Below are 22,844 nucleotides of genomic sequence, written 5' to 3' on the forward strand. Positions count from 1 at the left end.
TTGATACACTGTACAGACTGTTGATGTGTCTCCTGAAGTTTTGCTGTTTGTTTTTTGATAAGCTATAGCCTATGCCCACTGCTCCCTGGCTGGGAACAACAACTGATACTGATTGATAATAAATATACTAAAATCAACATTTAAACTAAAACAAGACTTGCAATAATGAACATTTATTATGGATGATTATCCGAAAATGACCCTTTTGTTCTGCAGAGGGGTTTCCTGTTATCAGTTTAGATAAGCAGACTGATGTTAGATGTGTTGGAAAGTCAAAACTTAAAGGAGGCTTACAAACATCCCAATTTAGCCTTGTGAATGCACACACCTCACTTACTGAGCATTAAGTTTATTGTTTTACATATTTCAAAACACAACACCCTATTTTAACATAATAGGTTAATAGTCATGTCAAAGCTGTAGCGTCTCTCAGCTTTTTTAAATTGACAGTAAAAAAACAACAACCAAAAAAACTAAAAAAAAAAAAAAAACTAAAAAAAAACCCCGGCTGGTCTTGTCAAGGTGAGGGGGAGATGTGTTTTTCATCCCGGAGCCTCTCTTGTCAGTCACCGCCTCACAGCCAATGGTAAGTTCTCCTCGGCCGGACCGACTCGCCGCCTGCTCCTCCAGTCCCTCCTCGTGCTGTCCTCGCCGTGCACGCGCGTGGTACCCACGGTCGTGAGGAGGAGGAGGATGTTGCGCGTGAAGGGGAAATGGCTGCCGAAAACAAGCCGGAAGGTAAGAGAAATATAATGGGATTAATTTACTAGTATGACTGCTCTGTGATTTTTTAGAACAGCCGCAACTCCGAGCGGAGATGACAGACGCGCGAGGGCAAGTGGAGAAATTTCCGTTGGAAATACGGGCTCCGCTGTTTTCCTCCGACTAGGCAGCTCAAAACGTGGAGAGACATCACCTAGCCAGCTAATATTAGCTTGCATTTCTAGCCAGCTACTATTCCCATCGTAGCCCACATTTAAAGCACGCCACGGGGACAAACAGCCCGCGTGCTTAAAGTAGCAGCGTTTACCGTTGACTTCGCCCGCGATTCTTGTCAAATGGCGAGCAATTCAAGTTGTTAACAACAAGGCTAAGTTAATGACAACATGTCATTGGCATCGACTAACTTCTTCCCTTATTACCCAGCTTTAAAAAGCGCCGTGGTTGTGTTCAGTGTATCTGCGAACACGGCTCTCTTCCACAACCGCTTATCGACGCTTGTTTTGAACGCGGTGTAATAATAATTTTCATGTTTTTAACGATAGCCGTCTTAGTTTTTTATTTTGCTTTTTCTCCGCCTTGGGAGAGGGGTCGTGTACTTCCCCGTTGAAGCGCGAGGGTTTCAGCGAATAGTGCTTAACGTGTCAGAAGTGATATGTTTTTAAATTTTTTATCTTCTAATGAGCGACTATTATGTTCTTCTAATGCCAAATGTACAGTACCATTGTATTTGGTTGGAGACATAAGCATCAAAAGGTAGCGATGTCCGCTCCGCTTGCAATGCCCTATCGCACTTGCAATGAAATGCCATCACACTGGAGGAGGCAGGGAGGATGGAGAGAGTAGGATTTCCAGCAGTCTGCCCATTCCACTACTTAACACATAGGACAAAATGATTACTTTCAACCCCTACGCTTATTCCATACGGCTCACTAACTTAAAATGAAATGCACTAGACTTCCTTATTCCCTGTTTAGTGGGCTATTTTACTGCAAAACATATGCATGAGACTGAGATCTGCTCTCGTTCAGCCAAGACAATGGATTTTTTGGGTGAGTAATTCAAAGAAGCATATGAGAACAGGGATAAGACATAAAATGTAAGAGGGCTATAGCTTTTAAAGCCAGGTGGCAGCTTTTCCAGACTCCAATGAGTGTTTTCAATTTCTGTTTCACATTGTCGGATCATAAAAAAACAAAAAAGCTACTCAAAAATGTCATAGAATGTCATGGAATATACTCAATATGCTTACGTCACCTTTTCTGCTATAGCTGGTCTCAGTTACGTCAAATATTTCTCTTTAACGTCAGTTTTTTGATGAGTTGAATTGAGTAGAATGTTCACTCATTAGTACAGTATTTTCTTGCTTATTTCTCCCTCAAACTTATGATATTTTGAATACATGTATTGATTATTATATATATCGACCCTTGGGGTGGAGCAAAAGACTTGTCATAGACTTTATAATTGGCTGCATAATTTGAGAGAGGGAGAGAGAATAAAAAACAAACAGAACATAAATTGTTAGGTTCAACCGTTTCTGAGCCGCTCATTTTCGTTTGCAGGCTTCCAAATTGAATGGACCTCTGTCATAGTTTGGTGTCAGTAACCTCAAACACCAATCCCTTTGGCTGCGGACTCCCTTTAATGTCTCAAATGAGTGTAAACAAATTGCCTCTGCTCTGTCCATGTGAGGGGAGATGATAAAAGACTGGGAGGAATTCAGTTGTTTGGATGTCAGTGTGCCATCCACTAAGCAGAGCGCCACCAGGGGGTGCTATTGAGCTTCAGGAGGACAATTACCATAGGAGGGATCTGTCTGTGGCTGTGACAAAAAATGAAGACATCTGGGTTTTATGATAGTAATGACTTCACTGTGGCGTATAGCCGTAATGTATTCATCTACATTGCCTGAACTTAACAAATAGGCTCCGGTTGTTCATATGTGGATGCCTCTCTCCAACACACCCAACGCTCATTGAAAACCCTTGCTTGAAAGTCCCAGTGCTGAGCAGGTTAAGTTATTTTCAGTGTTCCTGTGAGGCCGGTCAGTGGAAAAAGGAGGAGGAGGAGCAAGGGGAGCATAGAGAGAGGGAGAGAAAGAGAGAGAGAGAGAGAGTGCTTCTTACCTTCATATAAATGCGTTTTCGTCTCATGCAAACCTGGCCCTTGGAGCTTTTACTTTTACACAGAGCTGTCATGCTTAATCTTTACTCCTGCGTCCAGTTTTTCTTTCTAGTTTTGACTGTTCGTTAAAGCAGAACATGCTTCATCAGTGTACGACACTTTTACAGTTTTTATACGTGACATTTTCCCTGGATGTCGGGTAGAGAGAGAGAGAGAGAGAGAGAGAGAGAGAAAAGAGAGAGAGAGAAAAAGAAAGAGAGAGAGAGAGAGAGAGAGAGTTAAACGGTGTTTCTTTAACCTTTTGTCCTTGTGGTACATGCGGGCAGTGCTGGGCTCTCTTAGTTGTTTGGCAGGTCTTATGATGGCCCACAACAACTGAGGGTTACGTCTTGTGTTAAACCCAGGGGCCGTGACCCAGTCTCACTCAGTGGTGTAATGTTTACATCCCGGGGTATTTCTATCCAGCCTAACTGATTGTCAGGGCCCTTGGGGGTATTTTTTCCCCCTCCTTCACACTTATAAAAAACACTGTGGGTCCCTTATACTTAAAGTACAAGGCCTGGAGGGCCCTGGAAAGACAGGCTTGATAGGTGTTACACTGAGACTGCTTTGGATACAACTGCAGCCAGTGGTCGTATGTGTCTACCAGAGCATTTAGTCGTACAAATATTGCTAGAGCCAAATGTGTGTGACATGAAATAATCACTTTTGTAAACACAAGCTACTATCACTTTTTTGATGTTGCAATGCACCTGAACAAGAAATGCTGTGTTTAAGTACCTCTAGAGTTTCATCTTGATACTGTCTGTTTTTTGGTTGCAGAGCTGGCACAGCAGTTTAGCATATTTACTTAGATTTAAAATGAGTTAAATGTGAGGCCGGTGATTACCAGGGCAGTTTACCGACAAATAAAACTCACACAGGTTTGTAAAATAAACTTCACAAATCAAAACCGTAGTGCAGTTTGAACTTTTGGCGACAACAGAAACAATCAACGACGATTGCTTTCTGCGATATTGTGAATTAGGCCTGTTGCCCCGAAACTGTGCTGGAAGACATATTTCTCTTTTATTTTTCAAGCGGGGGTGCAATTTCAAAAAAAAGTTTCATGATGTTATCATTTCACTCAATGTTCAGGGTGAAGCGGCAGCAGCAAAACATCAAGCAAGCAACACAGTCAGCCATTAACTTACAAAAAGTGCTTGTGCAGCAGCAATGGTGTAAATATTTCCCCCGCCCTGTATTTGTAAAGAAGGATGAATTTAACCTCCTCGTGTTGTCGGACGACTCGCTCTCCCCACGTTTTGTGTCGAATCAGGCGCTACCATTTATTTATTTATTTGCTCCTTCCCACCACCACAGCCTTTTTAATTGAATCAGTGAGGTGTGGATGGATAGGACCCAGATCCGGTCTGTGGTTACTGGGACGTATCGTTCCTAATGCCTGCCTGTAACGGACCCCTATGCTGACTGCTTTGCACGACTTCCACTGATTGATTGTATCGATTCATCCAGTTTACCACGGTTACAATAGGGAGCGTTATTGACCCGTATCAAAGCAGGCCAGAGCTACAAAGACCCTTATTTCTGTCTGTTTTACTTGTAGGTACCATTACATACAATCAATGGAGTACGTCACTGTTTTAAATGACTATAAACATATTCATGGTTTTCTATTATTATTATTATTATTATTATTATTATTATTATTATTATTATTATTATTATTATTATTATTATTATTATTATTATTATTATTATTATTATTATTATTATTATTAGTAGCCTAACTTTTTCCCAACAGCTCTTGTATATTCCAAATGTATTTCTATACTGTGTGGCTTCTGTTGATATTGCTTGCATGTGGGAGTTTTTGCTTAGTCTGCTCAGCACTATAGCTGGAAGAATGCTTCTCCTTTTCCTCGACTTTTCTCTACTTTTCTCTCTTGCCTCCTGAAGGACTGAAGAAAGTTCGTAATCCGGATCGAATGTACAGATCAGCAGTGTGTTATGCTGGCCACGGTCCACCTAAGAGTATCAGTGATGACACAGAGACGAACAGTAAGAGTCAGTTATTAATACTGCATCGCTGCTCTCCAAGAGGCCACTCGCTGGCCCAATCCATTATTCATTCATTGATTCATTTATTTACTTCTTGATTTCATCCGTCCCACATGCCCCCCCCCCCCTTCCATTTTTTATTTTTTCTTCTCCAACAACAACACCACCTCGGGGCTGCTCTGTTGATTGAAGTGTCTGCTTTACTGGATCACGCTGTCAATAGCTGAAGTGTTGTCGTTAACTAAGAGTGATTGTTTCAGGTTGAGGCCAGGGGATCAGGACCTGAGCAGACCCTCGGAGAGAAGGCTTACATTTTGAGCCATCAATTATGGCCTTGTACTTGCTTGTTATCTGTCTTTTTCTTGAATCTGCATTTGATTTGGACTAAATCTAAATTAACAGTATGACTGTAGAATCTCACCAAATGAAATTGCATATCAAAGAAATATTTATGCATTGCTGGAAAAAAATGGTAATCCTGTGATATTTCTTTCCTTTAAATCAAATGGAATTCGTCTTTGCCTTTGCCTCCCTGTGTAGAACTGTAGACGGGGGGCAAAGAACAAAGACAAACGCAACATCATAGCTGAGGTTTTTATGACTTGTAAAAAAAAACTGCTTTTGTGGGAATTGCTTCAGTGCACTTACAAGTCTGCGAACAAGTGCTATTTTCTGTCACCAACAAAAAAAAAAAGCAGCCAGAAATATAGGCCAAAGCCTTGATTTTATTTGTGGGTGATTTCCCCCCTTTCATTCCGCTTTTAGAAAATGTGTCTGCATTTCAGCGTCTGACTTTACCCAATAGAAGAAAAAAAAGTCTCCCCTTGTGAAATAGATTGTTTCCTAGCAGAAAGGAGCCCCTTCATTGTTAATAAATACAGCAGTCTCCTCACACTGCTGGAAGACAGTGTGTTGATATAGACTAGAGAGACTGGGTAATTAAGTGTGCTCATGTATTGTCATTTTAAATTGAGTCTGAATTCCCCCCCCCCACCCCACCACACAACTCCTTCTTAGACTACTCATTCAATTTCTGCCACAAGAAGAGCTCTGCTGCACCAAATGGGTTTGGGGGTATTTAAAAGAAAGAGAGAAGAGAGACACTGTTTTGAGAGGTTTATTGGGCGGAAGGAGGACTGCTTTGTACATATCTTTGAAACAGGGGACGGGGACCGTAACGGGGACATTGTTGATAGACTTTTGTGTTACTCCTGTCATGTGTGACAGCCCGTGACTGACAATACGTTTTGCCAGTCGTTGCTATTTCCCCTCATGTTATTGCATGGTATTACAGAATCCTGTTCCCATGTCAGACACACCGCTGTTTTTAAAATGCGTTCAGCCCTGGAGCTTTTCTCTCGCCTCGCCAAAACACTCAGTCTGTAGCAGAATACAGCGGCTCCACAACATGCCGGTAAACCATTGATCTGAGTAATCGTTTGAGTAATTGTGGGAGTTGTTATGACACAAGAAAGAAGGGCTTTGTTTGTCCGCACGTGCCAGCAAAAAGGGGGAGAGAGAGAATGAAGGGGAACGAGAGAGAGAGAGAGAGAGAGAGACCTCACCTCTGCTCTCCTTGAGATGGGATTTTTATGGATGGGTGAGCTTGGTGAGGGCTGAGAACACATAAAGAGTCATTTTCAGTTTGTTGCAGGCAGTTAACCGTGCGTGCATGTTTGTTGAACTTCCAGTAATAGGCCTAGTTTTTTTTCTTTTTCTTTTTTCTTCAGCTGTTTTGACACTTTTTGACAGTCTTCCCTTATTGTGCTATATTGCACTATAATAATATAAACACATGGAGCCATAATGCATCCAGGCTAGAGCCATTGAGCTGTAAACAATGAATTCCGCCACCTTGCACATGTTGCACATTGTGTGGTGTACCACAGCTGCAATAGGAAATGATGTCCAGCCAGATTTAGTGTCATTTGTATCTCCTACTGGCATTCAGAATCGTTTTCTAATCTTTCCCACTGGAGGCCAACTTAAACACTCTTTGCATGTACAACAGCTGGTGTGTGTGTTACAGGTTAAACACTCATCCTTGACGCAATTGCTACAAACAAAGGAATGTTCTCTTTGTGAAAGTTTTAGCAGCGCCATAGTAAAGTTCACTAAGCCTTTTTTTTAGTGTGTTGCTTGTGGGTGGTTAGTAATTTCACTGTACGTAGGAGTGTTATCGAACAGGCTATAGGCCAAATGATAAAGATAATTGGTTTCTCAGTCCTACACCAACCACGTGGCTATTTAAAGGCTACATTCTCCTCTCCATGTCCACATCAAGAGCCATCGGGGCTGTGGGGATACCGGCCCCTCTGGACTATGGGCCTATCATTGTTATTACTGCCAGGGAAATTTGACACTGCTTATATTCTACCGTGTTGTAGTTACATTCAGCTCAGTGGGCGAGTAACACCAAATCTTCCTCTTAGACTCAATATAAAATGAATGATACAGATACTCAAGGCCTGTGCAAATGAAATAGTATTTTGCAAAGTTTTGTGATGTTTCAAGCATCTTGAATTTAGTGATTTTGGACTATCATGTAATTGAGAATGAAGGCGAAATGTAGGCTAATATCTTCACTGAGAATAATCTTTCATGTATTTGAAACTATGTTAAGTTAATTACATAGTCAAGGTTAATACATTTGTTTGAACAATTAAAGGTGGAGTCAGTGATTCTGGAGAATGCTTGTTGGCAACATCCCTTTTTTGTCAAAATCTGTGATTACATCTCCAGACGATCTGCTACATGTCTGTACTGTGTGTGCGCTGAAACAAAAAATCAAGTGTTAATACACAGCCTAGGCTCTGTAAATTAGCATGTTGCTAGCTACTGTGGTCCCCCCTTTTAAAATGTATACATACATAACCATTGTTTACATACCTGTACACAGAGCCTAGGTTGTGAGTTAACACCAGACTTTTCTCAGTGCACTGTACAGGTAATGATCGTGAGGAGACATTTTGACAACAGGCATTCTCCAGAATTGCTGACTCCGCCTTTTAAATCTTAAAATGTTAAATGAACGCCAAAGTCACGACTACATTTGGCCTCAATTGATAAATGATGTTAGCAAGAATTTGGGGGTTCAGCTGAATCACAGGAAAGTGTCCTATAGTCTGAAGGCTACAGGGGAAATATCCCATTACTGTAAATATCATTGGAATAGCCTCCTGCTGGTTGAACCCCCCCTCACCTTTTCACTGATTCATCTTTCACGCCACACAACCGCATTGATCACTTTTAATTGACAGCATGTCATCAGTTGACCACTGCACCGTGGCTGTCTGAGTTCAAATTATTATTATTTTTTTCATCTGCTAACCTCTTGTAACTGCTTTCATCATGTTTATCCATCGCTGCACCTGTTGCCTCCTATACTGTAGAACTGGTCATATACTTAAGTGCTTGTCAATATTCAACACACTCAAATTGTGGATAATTTTATGATTTAGAATAGTTGTTACATTTCTGGTCATGTCCATGCATTTCACTCAAACAGCATGAAAGTCTTTCTTTCAAATCCCAAAGTAAAATGATGTGAATATTAAGTGATGTTATACTGTGTCTGCCCCCCACCCCCTCCCTCACTGTGACTGCATAAGTGTATGAGTGTTATTCTGTCCATACAATGCAGGGATTTAGTGATCAAAATATCTGTTGCTTCTACAAAAGTAAGCTTAAGGAACAAACATTGTTAGTTGCAGGGGGTATAACTGATGAGTTCCCTTCAGTGAAAATATAGTTGGCAACAGCTTTAAAGCCCTTGACTCCATAATGGGAAATATTTCTTAACGGCAATTCCTTCATGATGTTAAAGTGATGATGAATGTGTGACCATCTTTAGGGTGGAATTTGGATGCAAAACTTTGCATCACAGCGAGCCCTCCTTTGCATATGTTGAAAATATTTGCAATTACAATTGTATAATCATTTTTGTTTTCTACATATATAAAATGATTCACTGTCATCATGGATGCCTTGGTGCTTGGATATACAGTTTATGCAGCAGATGAAGGATTAGGTTTTTGTTTTAGGTAGCTTGAAACGTTTCACCCTATTTGATGAAATATGTCTTAGCTCAGCTCATTTGGATAGTGGGGCTAAATTTGGAGCTAAAACCCTTTTCGCTCCATCCAAGTGGATGGTTGTCATACGACCTAATGATAAAAGACATTGCCCTGGGCTTAATTCAGTTTCACAGCACTTCTCACTGGACAGAGCTGGGAGCCAAATGTTTATCCACACGACGATTTGTCCCTCTATGACTCACCTCCCTTATGTTTCAGGTAGAGCCAGACGCACAGATTCTGTTACATTGCTCCTCATATCCCTGAGCCATATTAACTACCGAACTGTTGTGTGGGAAAATGCTCACATTCAAACGGTTACTTTGGATATGCACCGCCAGCAGCGATTTGTTGAATGATCTATAGCCAAAACATTAGCTTGCAATTTCTCCACAATGTGGGCACAGATTAAAAAGAAAAACTGTCACTCCCAGAGCGCTCCCAGACAGAGACGGAAGAGAGAGGGTTTTGCGTTCAGGGCTCGGATATTGATTAAAGATTTGTTTTTGTCAGCCTTTCCAGTCTCATGACCCTCGCTCTCGTCTCTAGGGTGGGGCTGGAGCAAGCTAGCATGACAGATACCCTTAAATTCGGCCCAAGTGTTTGCTTAGCAGCCAGGATCAGTGATAATCCAAACATCAGCACACTGAAATATATATCTTTATCCGCGTTGGACAGACGGTGATGTGAACTATGAAGTGGCGTGCACCAGGCTGCCTCTGTTGCAACATGCATTCTGTAGACCTGTGGCCTCTTGTTATGAACAGAGCCCGTCTCCCCGTTTAGCCTTTTGCATGTGAGCTCGCTCATCAAGACCTAGAATGTAATTGGCTCTCCAGCGTGCCAGCTCAGCTCAGCACATCCTCTCATGTAACAAGCTCCAGTATCAGCCTGTCTTGCACTTTAGTGTTTTACAACCAAATAGTAGTTTTCTGTGTATCCCTTTCTTGGCTAATGTTCAAGTGGTCATTAAAGCCTGCTGTTTGGACTCCAAAATAAATATTAAACCTTTCAGGGGGAGTCCACGGAATAAGGCAATAAAATACTTTTCTGTGGCTAATTTGTTTATTCACTAATCAAATGAGACAATTTGATTAGTCAAGCTTGTCTATATTCTGTAAACCCATTCCAAATCTGATATATCTAAATCCTTTCTGTTGTTTTCAACTGATGTGCAAACTTCAGTATATTTGTGGATTTCCATGCCACAGTGGACAGATCTTTAATTAGTCAAAAAGATGCTTTGTTGGAACACTCAGTTCCCTCCTTCACATCTGTGGGAAAATGCCCGGTGGAAGGAACAGTAGACACTCAGCGGCTGAAATATTACGAGAGTAGATAAATAGCGTCGGAAAGAACAAAAACGTTTAGTGCTGTAGAAGAGAAACCTCAGCACTCAACAACAGTTACAGCGCGTTCTCCTTTGTGTGCTCTGAGAGCCTCGTAAGTAAGGTTCTTATGTAAAAAGCAAAGCCTGTCTCCGGTTAGACAAGGACTCTCCGATTAGGGAAGGGCCAACACTGCACAAATACCAAATAAGTGCCACATTTAAAACACATGGCTTATTTGACGGCACAAAGCACAGTGGACTGTTTGAAACAGCAGTTAGCCGGTTCTTCAAAGACATAGTCATCTATATCTTCTTGAGAAAAGATAAAACCTTGAATACAGTGGAACTCTGCATAATCTGATGTTAATGCACTATAGGCTGTTAGAAGGCCTCTACTGTTAATGGACCATGTGTCAGGTCGACAGGCTGGACAGCTTCCGGATTTGCTTCCTCTATATACTTAAGTCTAGTTAGCAGTACTATCCTCACAATCTGCTACCTGTCCACAAATGTGTGTATGCTGAAAAAAAAATCCGGTGTTGATACACAGCCTAGGCTCTGTGAAATGGCATGTTGCTACCTATGGTGGGCCCGCTTTGTTTACCAGTTTACCCGAGGCTGGCAAACAAACCCTAGATTTGACACCACTCACAGGTAGCTGATCGTGAGGACATATATATCGACTGATTTAAAAAAAAAAAACTGCTGCTTTGTCATTTCATCGGTTATGCTGCCACGCCAGTACAGTGTTTCAGAATAGCCAAATGGTAAAAATGTCATGGCATAATTTCTTAATTTATTATACAGATATCTTAATAAATACTTTTCTAATGTAGACAAGTAGATACATGGAATTCAATTCAATATTTGGTTAGAAATCTTTTGAACTCAGTGACTATCTGAAATCCATGATCCATAGACATCAACACACACTTGGCCTCCTCCCTGGTGGTGCTCTGCCAGGCCTGTGCTGCAGCCATATTCATTTCTTGCTTGTTTTGGAGCCTTTTTGCCTTCAGTCTGGTCTCAGGCAAGTGGAACACATGCTCGGTTGGACTGAGGTCAGGTGACTGACTTGGCTTGACTGACTTCTTCAGCATTGACTATACACGGGAGATAATAGAAACAAGAGGCAATGCATACTAAACGGTTCACCATGTAATATTGGGAACACAATCGCATTCTGAAATTCAGCACTTTTAGCACGTAGTTTTAACATTCAGTGTGTTTACATGCACATTAGTAATCTGATCAGTGGCCAGTCTCAGCAGTAACCTGATTTCAAAGTGTCCATGTAAGGTTAGGGGATTAGGAGAAACCCAGTTAACACCTTGTTAGTCCTGCAGGGTTTACACACCTCACTCTGTGGCTTCGGGGGTTGTTGTTAGCTGACAAATACAAGACTGGCATTTCAAAATTTCAGTTGTGTCTCCTTTTCATGTGCACAGTGTACTGAACTGAGATGTGTTGTGCATAGTTAAGGGGTCCAACAGTACTTTGCACAAAAACATGTTGAGCAATGATCGCTGTTCTTATAAAGTTGTGAAATCATTCAAATATAATGAGATATTTTATAGCTATATCTGTCAAGATCTTCTATGTTGTGTCTTCTCATCCCAAGTACTCTGCTGGACGATTGAGCAGAGAGATGGATGTATCTCGACAGTCTGTGAGAAAATCCTCAACATACTTGAGACATATTCCAATTCAGCTCTGTCTCAATTGTGTCATAGGAAAGTGTGCCAGAGGGCAGCATTGAATCCTGAATAATCCGTGCAGAGACAGACATATGTGTCTGCAGCTTCTGCTGCCTGTCGGTTGCGAAAAGCAAATCTTCAGATCACATGATTTTGTGGGATGGGAGATGGCCAAGACTTTAAACTGACCCATTCTGTATTTGAGTGTGTAGTGGAGGCAGTGTGAGATTTCTATATGTGAGTGGGCTTCAATATTGAAGGCCCCTTGCTCTTCCTGTTACTTTTTTAGTGACAGACAACAAATATGTGGCACCACATTCGAGCTAGACAGCTTTTTTTCTGATTTAAGTTGATGCCGTGTTATAATTATATGTCTGCACATAAAACACATTTTTTTCTGTGTTACTAGCTCTCTGATCACTGCGCTGCTGCTTTTTTTTCTATAGTTCTGACAGTGAAACCGCAGTGACGGCACCTAGGAGCAGATGCTGTATGTGATTCTTAATTGGGCGATGCAAATATGATTGTAGATACCTGTGCAGCTCATGTAAAACAGAGTTTACAGGCCAAATTATAGGTACAGATGGAAATAGCAAAAAACCACAGATTCCCTCCTGTGTTCCTTTGGGAGCGATGATGTTCCACCTTGCGCATTATACTCAGCGGCACCAAGCCAGCTCCATCTCTGTGGACCCACTGTGTTCTTTCCCACTGCATTTTCCATATGGCGGTGGTTTCTAAGCAGCAAACACTCGGCCCTTTCTGTGATGTACAGTACTCTTGCTCTCTCCTCATAATCAAGTGCACTACTGCCTTATTTTTTTATTGGCTTTAAAGTGGTATTTTGCTTTGGTTGACTTTTTCTCCACTTATTTTCCCCCTAGTCAACCACTGATATCAGCTTCTCCAGGGATCCATAGTCAGCACTCATATTCAGGCCTTTTTCATCCATCTCTCCCTTTTACTTGCCCTTTCTTCCCCTCTCGTGTCCTTAACCAACCGTTCTTTGCTTGAAAGAATGTTGTTTTCTAGTTGTTGTTATGTATTTTCTCTAAATTGCATTGCAAATAAATGCAGTATTTCACGTGGCTTTTAGTGAATATATTTAGTTCCACTCTCCTCACATTAAAAGGGGATAATAGATGTATTCGCATATGCTAGAACATAGCCTGGATTAAGTAACTCTATATCCAAGATTTGCAATGTTACAGTTTGCAAATGCATTAGAAGTGTGGTATATATACAAAGGATTAGATGCTCAGAGTTTGTGCAAATGGGGGACAGGAATAACTTAAACATCAGTGGCAACAACAGAGACAAGCAACGCTCATATCGTTCGCTTGCTGGTGAAATATTTCTTCAATATTTATTTCTGACACTTTTTCTTGCTTTTGTAAAGAACCATCCACCTCATTTTTGACTAGAAACAAATCATTGTCTCCAACTTAAAGAAGGTTCCTATGCCATTTCACTATGATTGACAATCACTGTTTTCTTTTTTTTAGCATTTGAACTCATTGCGAATGATACGATACATGCTTAGAATACCCTAATTTTGTATGTAAATGACTGAAACTATTTTCACATAAGCCTGCATCTCATGTTCTGATAAAAACATCCCAAGACTATAATGGGATTTTTATATTATAAATGATATTATAAATGCAAACAAAAATGTTTTGTCTCCCTGAACAATACAATTTATTCAGACTTAAGCCATCTGCATATTCAAGCCCAAAGAAGGAGATGAACATTTGTATGCATACGTGCACAAGGGCATCTTTACTTTATAATGCTCCTGAACTGGTTGTGAAATTTGAATTCTAAATTGAACGACATACACTATGATGTAAGCATTGGGGCTGGTAATTGTAATTATTTCTCTGAATAATATACCGCATTGTGGCGTGCAGCACACGCATTTTCCCATACTAAATCCCAATACACTATAAAATCACTCAAGGGTGTTTATTGTGTCTAAATAATGAATAGACACAGCCTTTACAAGTTGACAGTGAAAAATGTCCTGTGAACTCCCTTGATAGAATGCATTTTCACAGTAAAATAATTTTTGCCGAGCACAAAATAAAATGTATGCAATATTCTATTCTTTAATTAATTTCCTAACTCAGTAGGGGATAGTAATTTTACAGTAAGCGTTTTGCTGCAGAGAAGACTGTTAGCCTGATAAAGAGGGAGACGAGCAGGTGAATAAGTTATGAAGCCTGTTCTAAATATTCTCCTTTGTCTCACTCTTGTTGTAGATGAACATGGACATTTGAAAATATACCTGCCCAAGAAGCTGCTTGAATGTCTACCAAAATGCACCTCGCTGCCAAAGGAGAGACACCGGTGGAACACTAATGAGGTAAGGCCACCGCTCCTTATCATACCACTCTTTTACTCAATTCATGTCTTCACAAAGGCAGCCCAACTTAGGACACGTTTTTCTTTCAGGCCTTTTTCAGACAAGTTACTAAGCCATGTGAACTCTCTTTAACGCTACATAAAACCTTCCCATAATGTTAGCTGATATTCCAAAAATATCCAAAAAAGCCTTCTATTAACCGCTCGCAGAGGTTAAATATGTCATATGAACTTGTTACTGTGTGAAATATTTAATGTATCATGTCCGTTTTAATGGTTTTGAAAATGTTTAACAAGATTTATTATTTTATATATATTTATATTCCTCATTATATTTAAGATGTATTATATATTTTTTTAACATTTGAAGGGGCAACTTCAGAAACATTTATGAGGACATCACTGTTTGTTCTAAAGTCTAATTTAAAAAGGGACACAGAAATGAACAATACCCTTTCTCCGTCTATCTTCACACCGTAATGGACGCTGTTATGATATGCCATAGGTTCAATATGCAAGGAAAACCTGATTAGGCATTATTCAAAAGTTGATGACAAATGCATATTGACTCTTATTTAAAAGCAGCGTCACTGCTGCTGTATTTTGCAGGCATTATGAATGGGCTCTCAATTCAAGCATAAACAGTGTTTAACATTGGTGCTGTGAAAGCTCAAGGTGTCTCACATTTTATATTTGCATCACATCAGGAGAGATAACGCACCACTTTACATATTCTCTTTTGAAAATCAAATCCAAAAGCACTTTGTAAGAGGATGTCACAGATGCCCTTTGCTACGGTTTCCCTTTTTCTTCTCCTAAAAAGGCCAGACTTTTAAAATGTGTTTTCTTTTTTAAGATGTCTATGGAGTTACAAACATCAATACTTGGAAACATGATGTTTTATAAAGCAATATGGAGTCTCTTGAACTGCAGAGTACATCTAAAAGCCAACACTTTTTTTTTCACATAGTGATTTGGTTTTCTCTTATTATTTTACTGCATAGACCAACATATACTCAAGTCTTAAACATGCTATACTATATGGAGAAAACATTGGACTGACTGTATGTTGCTTCGTTTGCTTCAGAACTCATTTGCTAAGCTGTTTTTTCCCCTCATGGGACAGGTTGATGAATTTATCACTTTACTTTCCTATATTGATAGATGAAGAATATTTGTATTCTTCTCAGGGAATAACTTGTAGTAATTAGACCTAAATACACACCATGACAAATCTTTAAACCAATATGCAGAAATCAACCATCCATGCTTTTGATTAACACATTGTGACCATATAAATATAGTCATCTTGCAGTGAGGAAAGTTAATTGACTGAAAAACAACCAGATGATAAGGCACCAGACAGGCTCGTTTCTAAGGAACAGGATATGCAAAATGACAATCTGTCATTAGATTTTTTTTTTCACACAGCGTTGTGCCGACATTGTGTCTTAGGAAAAAGGATAAAGGAATTCTATTCTTCTGTGGTAAATACGTGGATCTGTGGAAGTAGACAACATCATAGTGATGTTTAAAACAGCAGGTTTGAAACACATCGTTTCTTATACTGTACATCAATTGAGGTCTCTTTCCAAGTCTCCCATCTGTCATATTTGCTTACTAGCATTGCCCTAGTTATGAAAAAAAAAAGAAGTGTAACGCGTATGTGTTTCTAATTGGCTGATGTTGTAACTTGTTTGCCCTGTCTGACCTGCATTGTGCTGCTAGCAGTCTTAATTAATTAACACAGCTTTGAAATTGATCTCAAAATGTAAGTCTAAGCATTTGTTGGGGATAAATGCTGTCGGCTACAGTTGTTAGCATGTTTGTCATTTATTACCCCTTGTAATCATAAGAGGCATATTTCGAGGGAAAAGCACTATGTTGTGTTACTGGGCTGCAGATTGTCTGGATGTTTAGTCGGGCTGATAGGACACTGGAAAACAAGCACAACGTATCATTCCAGTGTTGTTGTTGTTGTTTGCATGCCAATTGTATTTCCCAGGGTTGAAGAGAGCAGGGCAACCTTTCCTAAAATCAAGGACGTTTTCTTTTTTGTGCAGACCATGCAAATCAGAGTGTTTGTGCCTCATTGGTGGCAGACAGGCAGGGAGGCAGGGAGGGAGGGAGGGATCAGAGAGGCCCTTGTCGGTGCAATTGTGTGACTCTTAGTGAAAGTGACACCTCATCAATTCTGTGCATATTTCTGGCACTAGCTCAGCATGAGTAATGCAGTAATTTACCACTTTCTACGTAAGGACTCTCAGTGGTCTGGCATAGGCTAGAGCTGCTGATGTTCATTTGGATATTATATGAGTTACATACAGCAGGTCTGCGTATGTTTTGTTGGTATGTTTCAGGTACATGGACTCTCGGCTAGTTGACTGACAGAACATATTTCTGCTTCTATTTCGATAATAGATAAATAGATTATTGATTAAAGTTATTCTCAAGCAAGTTGTAGCTGCTAACATGTGTGAATTCACCGTTTTACATTATTTAAACTGTATTTTGACCGTTCTGACGAAACAAAACATTTATTGACGTCACTTTGAGCTGTTCAAAATAGTTTTGGCCATTTTTTCACGGATAAAACAATATATTCTAATGAGCAAACAATTACTCATGAAAATAATCTTCAGATTAAACCATTATAAAAAAAGGCCAGAGAAATATTCTCTATGTATGCATCCTTTATTTTGTGTACATTCACATATCTAGTGGACCTCCAATAATGCATTCTTTGCTTTGCTGACTTGACTGCAAAACTACCGGAAAGCTGCACAAATAATTTGAAGGAATGGAGTGTCTATCGTTCCTTTCCCTTTCTCCTACTTTTTGCATTTCTCCATGATTTTCACGCTATTCAAATTTACCAATAATACAGTATCAGTAGTATCAGTAGTTTCATTCATAAAGAGGTACACACTTCATTTTACACGATTGTTGATACAACTCGCTGCTTGGAAACTTTAATCTAGAGGGAGAATGAATGGGGGCTGTGGTGTTGCTGGTGAGGTGAAGTGAAGCTAATGCAGAACTATTCATTTCTATCTCGTTCTTATGACTCTCCTGTGTAGTTTCGCGAGAAAGAGGTGAGCAGGAATACATTTCAAGCATTTACTGGAAAATTAGATAAACCAATCAAATCAAAATTCAAGGGAGGGGATGGGAGTTTAGTATGTTCAATGGTACTCTCTCGTCATTGAATCCTGAGCAGTGTGCAAGGTGCGGCGGAAATGCTATCAGCATTCAAATTGTCAACGGGAGAGAGAAGTACCTGTCGGTGCTTGACAATGTACGGCGAAAAAAAGACAAAACAATCTATTATAGAAAGAAACACAAAAGTAGATAATATTTTTTTTTCTTTCTTTTTTTGTGGCTAATCAGGGACATTTCTGGGATTCCTCATCTGTTAATATACAAAATGATAGCCCAGTTCATTGTGGGTTGCACCATATATTACACTGACAAATATAAAGTCTACATTTACCTGGTTTGTGTAACCGCTCTTTCAGCCATTGATGTCCCCATGTCGCTCAGGAACAAATCCTCACAGAATTCTTCTCAGGTCTGGAGCCAAGTAGTATTGTCTGTGACCTCTATTCTGCTAGACATTTCTGTTGAGATTAGAATCTTTTTAAAGAAGGACATCTCACGCAGGAATGGCTTAAGGCTTATATCCCTTTCAAGATCAAACAGAGTCCGCCTTATGTTTGGTTGCACTGGCATGAAGGTTGCAGAACTTTAAATGTGCTGGAGCGTTGCAATTTTAAAGATGGACTTCTTTACACTTTAGTTCACTTTTAGAGCTCTGATTCCCGCAGTGTTTTATTAAAAGATACAAAAGCAAGTGTATCATTCGTTGGGAAACTACCTGTCATAGAATATAGCTGATTTTATTCGGGCTAGACCTTTCTGTTATTCGTTTGCCCCTAACTATGTACTTCTGTAGCAGCGGAGTATGAATGTCAGCAAATATAACTTGCAACCAGAGTCCCAAGGACAAGAGCGAGCAATATTTTTCTCTGACGCAACACACTGCTGGATTAGACGCTTCAGTGTTAGCCTCCTTGTAGACATAAACCTTGCTGACTTTTAACAATTGGCTTCAATCTGTGACATTACAAAGCATTGAAAAAACAGAGAAAACCTGCCAATTTTTTGCAGAAGTGACTACTGTCCTAGCCATTCAGATTTAAAAAGCAGAGGCAGAGGAGTACACCATGAAGCCCTGGTTGAGGGAGGACACTGGGCCTAAGCTGGTGTGACACCCTCTGCCTTTAATGAACGGCACAACGCTCTGAGTACTGCAAGAAGGGGACCGCTTCTGAACTGGTGCTGAACAAAAAAACAGACAAGAGAGCATCAGCTCCGGCCTCCACCGGCCTGCTACACATTTAATGCCCCTGTCGTCAGGAATAATCCTCTCTGCCTCACGCCACAGCCAGCAGCAGCACCACAGCACGGGGCCTACATGCAATATGCCACCGCTCAGGACAGAGCAGGAGCACCAGTGGAAACACATTAGTGGACTCACCGGGCAGTAATAGGCAGGGGAAGCCACAAATCAAAAAACCACAACAAATGAAATTAAAGGCGAGATCGGATAAACCTGAGAGACTGTCAGTAACACTGTGAGATAGGTGCTATAATGACAAGCACAATTGGATGCAGTGTGGTGTAATCATTCACTCTTTATCTCTGACTGGAATGTAATTTGTGTTAACTTGCTCCATGCCACCGTGTTATCTTGGATCCTCCTGTTATGATTTTCACAACAATGCACTCTCTTGAATACAATTATGAAGGAAGACGAGCGTTTGTCTCATTCTTTCATCTGTTCTATGTCGTATTTTAAAATATGGAAGCGTAAAAAAAACTATGGCTATGCATCTCACATGCGATTGGAGATCTTTCCCAATGAAAGAGTAATTTATTGACTAGTAATACAATTGCTAAAGTCTAAGAAGAAAAAAGGCATATCCAAAAAGAAGCCAGCAGAGCTTGATGAGTAGTGAAGGGAGGGACACACTGGCGTCTGGCCAGGCGGGATTCAATAACTCAGGAACACTGGCCAGGTGTTCCCAGTTAGTGAATGGCAGCTCAGCTCCACCCAGCCAAGGACTTAAGTTAAGTTAAATTAAGTTAAGTCTTTATTGTCAAATAACACATGCAGATTCACACATGGTAAGTCACACAAGGTTATTGAAATTTGTCTTTCTGCTAACCCCTACCACATTTCTAACACTTTCAGAGGGGGGTCCTAGGCTTGAAGGTACACAACACCCAGAAGCACACAGCAAAGAGGACATGGACTTATTATAAGAAGGACGCTGAATTGAATATGGCATCCTATTTATTTCAATGGAAAGTTGCTCAGTGGCGCATTATATAATTTATTTTAGCTGCAGACCATCCTTCTCGTGCAAATGAAACGATTTTAGTAACATTTAGCAAAAAACTGTCACAATTTTTAATTTGATTATGAGCCTTTGATTGATATCCAGAAAGAAATTCAAGGACAGAATCCTCTTCCCTGTTTACATTCGAGTGAATGATGGGATAAACGTCAGGGCTCAGGGACCACAATAGAAAGGAAATATCTTGCAATAACAAGCTTGTCCGCTAAGTCCATGTTTGCATATGATTCTGGGACTGATGCTGAGGGCCTAACACTGGATCAAGGCAGCAGGGCTCTGAGGCCAACACAACTGGCATGTGACGTGCATTTTCTGCAAGTCTTATGGCCCACGTGTTTCCAGTTAATCAAGGAAATTGGTTAGTGGAGGTGATGAGCGCAAATGCAATGTTCAATGCTAAGCTGAATCAGACAAATTGTGATGCAACTAATCCTTTTATTAATGTAGTTGCTAGATGACAGTTACATTGATTGCACGGTTTTTGCTGCTTGGTTTCCCTGAAGCTCAGTAAACCTAATAATATATTTCATAAAAATATAATAATTTCCTCTGGCATTAGCTGAGGTGCTCTTTACTTCAGGCCTTGACAGAACACTGCTGGAAACCCTGAGCAGCTTCATGCATTTGGAATGAATGTTATTAAATAGACAGAACTCAAGTTGTAGTGAGTGTGCATGCATTTATTCACAGCACTGCATTCACCACCAGCTCTGCCTTTACAAACAAAATAAATTAGATTTTTAAAATGGAGTGTACCACAGGCAGAGGACTTTGGTTTGAAACTCCTGGTGCAAAGCTGGTGCATGCCTTTTTGAAAACCATGACCTCATTAAAAACCTGGCTGGATAAAAGCTTTGTCCTGTGGATTAGCATGACTGTTATTGTACATACCCTGGTCAACTTTCCATGTATTTGCCAGTTATGATATATTTCTGGCGTTATGCTGCCATTCCTGAACTGTCGGTGTTTGTTTTTATGGGCATAATTTCTCTGAGATTTCACCTAACCCAACACAAGGTCATGCTTGATTAAATGTTTGACTTCATTTGAGCTCCTTGCAATGCGGGGCTTTCTTTGTAGAGAGTAATTAAAACCACTTCCATCAATTTCCAATGTTTACAGAAATGTTCATTAGTTTCTGTGGGGCAATCAGTGGAAATGAAAGGTCATGTTTGTCCAGCTAGTGATTTGTTTGTTTATCTGTTTGTTATTGTTGATTTTTTTTGATCACATTCTGGGTTAGATGCACACAATGTTTATTTAGTAACAGGTATCAAGAAGATGTCAGTGAGTAGAGTAGGCGCGGATCTTTATTAAACAAGGTTCAGATTTTATTTATATCACCTCTTCATTGAACTACTCAGTTGAGGTTTAGATGGCAAAATGCCTGCACAATTTATTTTCCGGCTGCTGAGAAGGCACAGTTATTCAGCGTTGAAGTGACAACTTTTCACTATTTCTTTTGCAAAGTGTTTTTAAAAGGAACACCCCCGGCTAATTTATGACAGGGGTGTTGAGTCTGTATGGAGTGATCACATACTTCCATCGTACTGTAGTTTCCACTCAATTACAGTTTACAAAATATATTTCATGGTGCTTTTTCATCATTTGGCTGGGGAAAGTGTAAGGACAGGAAGATAAGGAATTGGCAGAGGTTCTTTGGATGGCTGACTTCATAGTAACTTCCCGTGAGCTTGATAGCTCTGCTGATTGCTAGTGTTGTAGCTTACTGTGAAGTGTCAATTGTGAGGCAACGGTGTAGTGAGGCAGTTGTAATAGGAACCCGCCAGTCGGGTCATTCAGGGGGTCCCGCGTGCTACAGGGACCCTTTGCTTTTCCCTCTGGATGTGCACATCAAGGCAGGGGTCCTCAGTATCCTCTGAAGACGGGGGTATCCACTAAAAATTGCATGACCTCTATTCTAGCAGATACAGGTCACTCCACCTCCTGTGGGAAGCCTCTAAATTGAACCCAGCTTGTGTCTTCGATTTCTCTCCAACTCTCTCTTCCTCTGGTTCCCCCTCTTTACTTTTATCTTCTGTCTCTTTCCCTTTTCCCTCATGTGTTCACTGAGCTGCAAAGCTATTCAGGTACAGACGGAGAGATTGCTACCTTTTTCTCTGAATTGCTGGGTCAGGATTTTTCTGTGCGGAACCATTTTGTAATAGAGTTTAACTTTATTTACTAGATAACGGAAAATGAGTTCTGCATTTGATGTGTGCGTCTATGCTTCAATAGACTGTTACATTGTCCATGTACAGTAGATGATTATATGATTGAATACCTCTGTTCTGCTAGCAATGAGTGCGATTGAATGGCATGAGTCCACATTATCATATTCATTTCTAGATCCATTCAGTGATCAAAGTAGACTCCTGGAACTTTGAAGTGCATATTTGCAAAATGATTTTTTTTTTTTATCTGAATATTTGTATCGAGTATAGTATGTTTTAGCACTGGAGCTACTATAGCGTCTGATGGGGAGCTTGGCCACAACTTTAAGGGGGAACACACTGTTCTTTGACTTCCACTAATTTGAGATTGTGATTCATAGACATTATTTGTATATATATAAAAAAATATGTATGTATATATGTATATATATATATATATATATATATATATATATACATACATATATATATAAAACTTTCTTAATCACGGAGACTATCTTACTTTAGGAATTAGGAGAGCAGTTAAGCCTATGTCTGCTTCACCGTTTACTTTGATCAATATTAAAATAAGTTTATTCAATTTCTTTGATAAGATGATTCTCTGAAAAAAAATATATTGTTGAAAAATAATTGGAAATTATATATTTTTTAATCTCCAGCTGCAATTAACATATGAAATATGCAACAAGCTGCTTCTACCCAAATAAAATAGAGAAGAAATTATGGGAATTTGGCCAGAAAGGAAACAAAAAGAAAACCCAATTGGTGCTCGGAGAAAAATCTGCTGCTCACAGAGGAGGTACATTAGAAAAAAAACATAATACAAGGGAAATTTAGTACCACAATGACAAGAGTAGACAAAAACCATG

At 40.0% G+C, this 22,844-nt stretch overlaps 1 protein-coding gene across 1 annotated transcript in view; it reads left to right on the forward strand.

The window, feature by feature from the left end:
- Nucleotides 1–583: 583 nt before the first annotated feature.
- Nucleotides 584–22,844, forward strand: part of camta1a (calmodulin binding transcription activator 1a) — a gene marked incomplete at both ends in the record, with an annotated part of 292,449 nt that continues 270,188 nt past the window's right edge. Inside the window, 4 exon segments of the mRNA XM_080030625.1 lie at nucleotides 584–618; nucleotides 620–738; nucleotides 4,807–4,908; nucleotides 14,276–14,379. Coding sequence (XP_079886751.1) covers nucleotides 584–618; nucleotides 620–738; nucleotides 4,807–4,908; nucleotides 14,276–14,379 — 360 coding nt within the window.

This window comes from Ammodytes marinus (assembly GCF_949987685.1).
Source record: "Ammodytes marinus genome assembly, chromosome: 7".
Classification (NCBI taxonomy): Eukaryota; Metazoa; Chordata; class Actinopteri; order Uranoscopiformes; family Ammodytidae; genus Ammodytes; species Ammodytes marinus.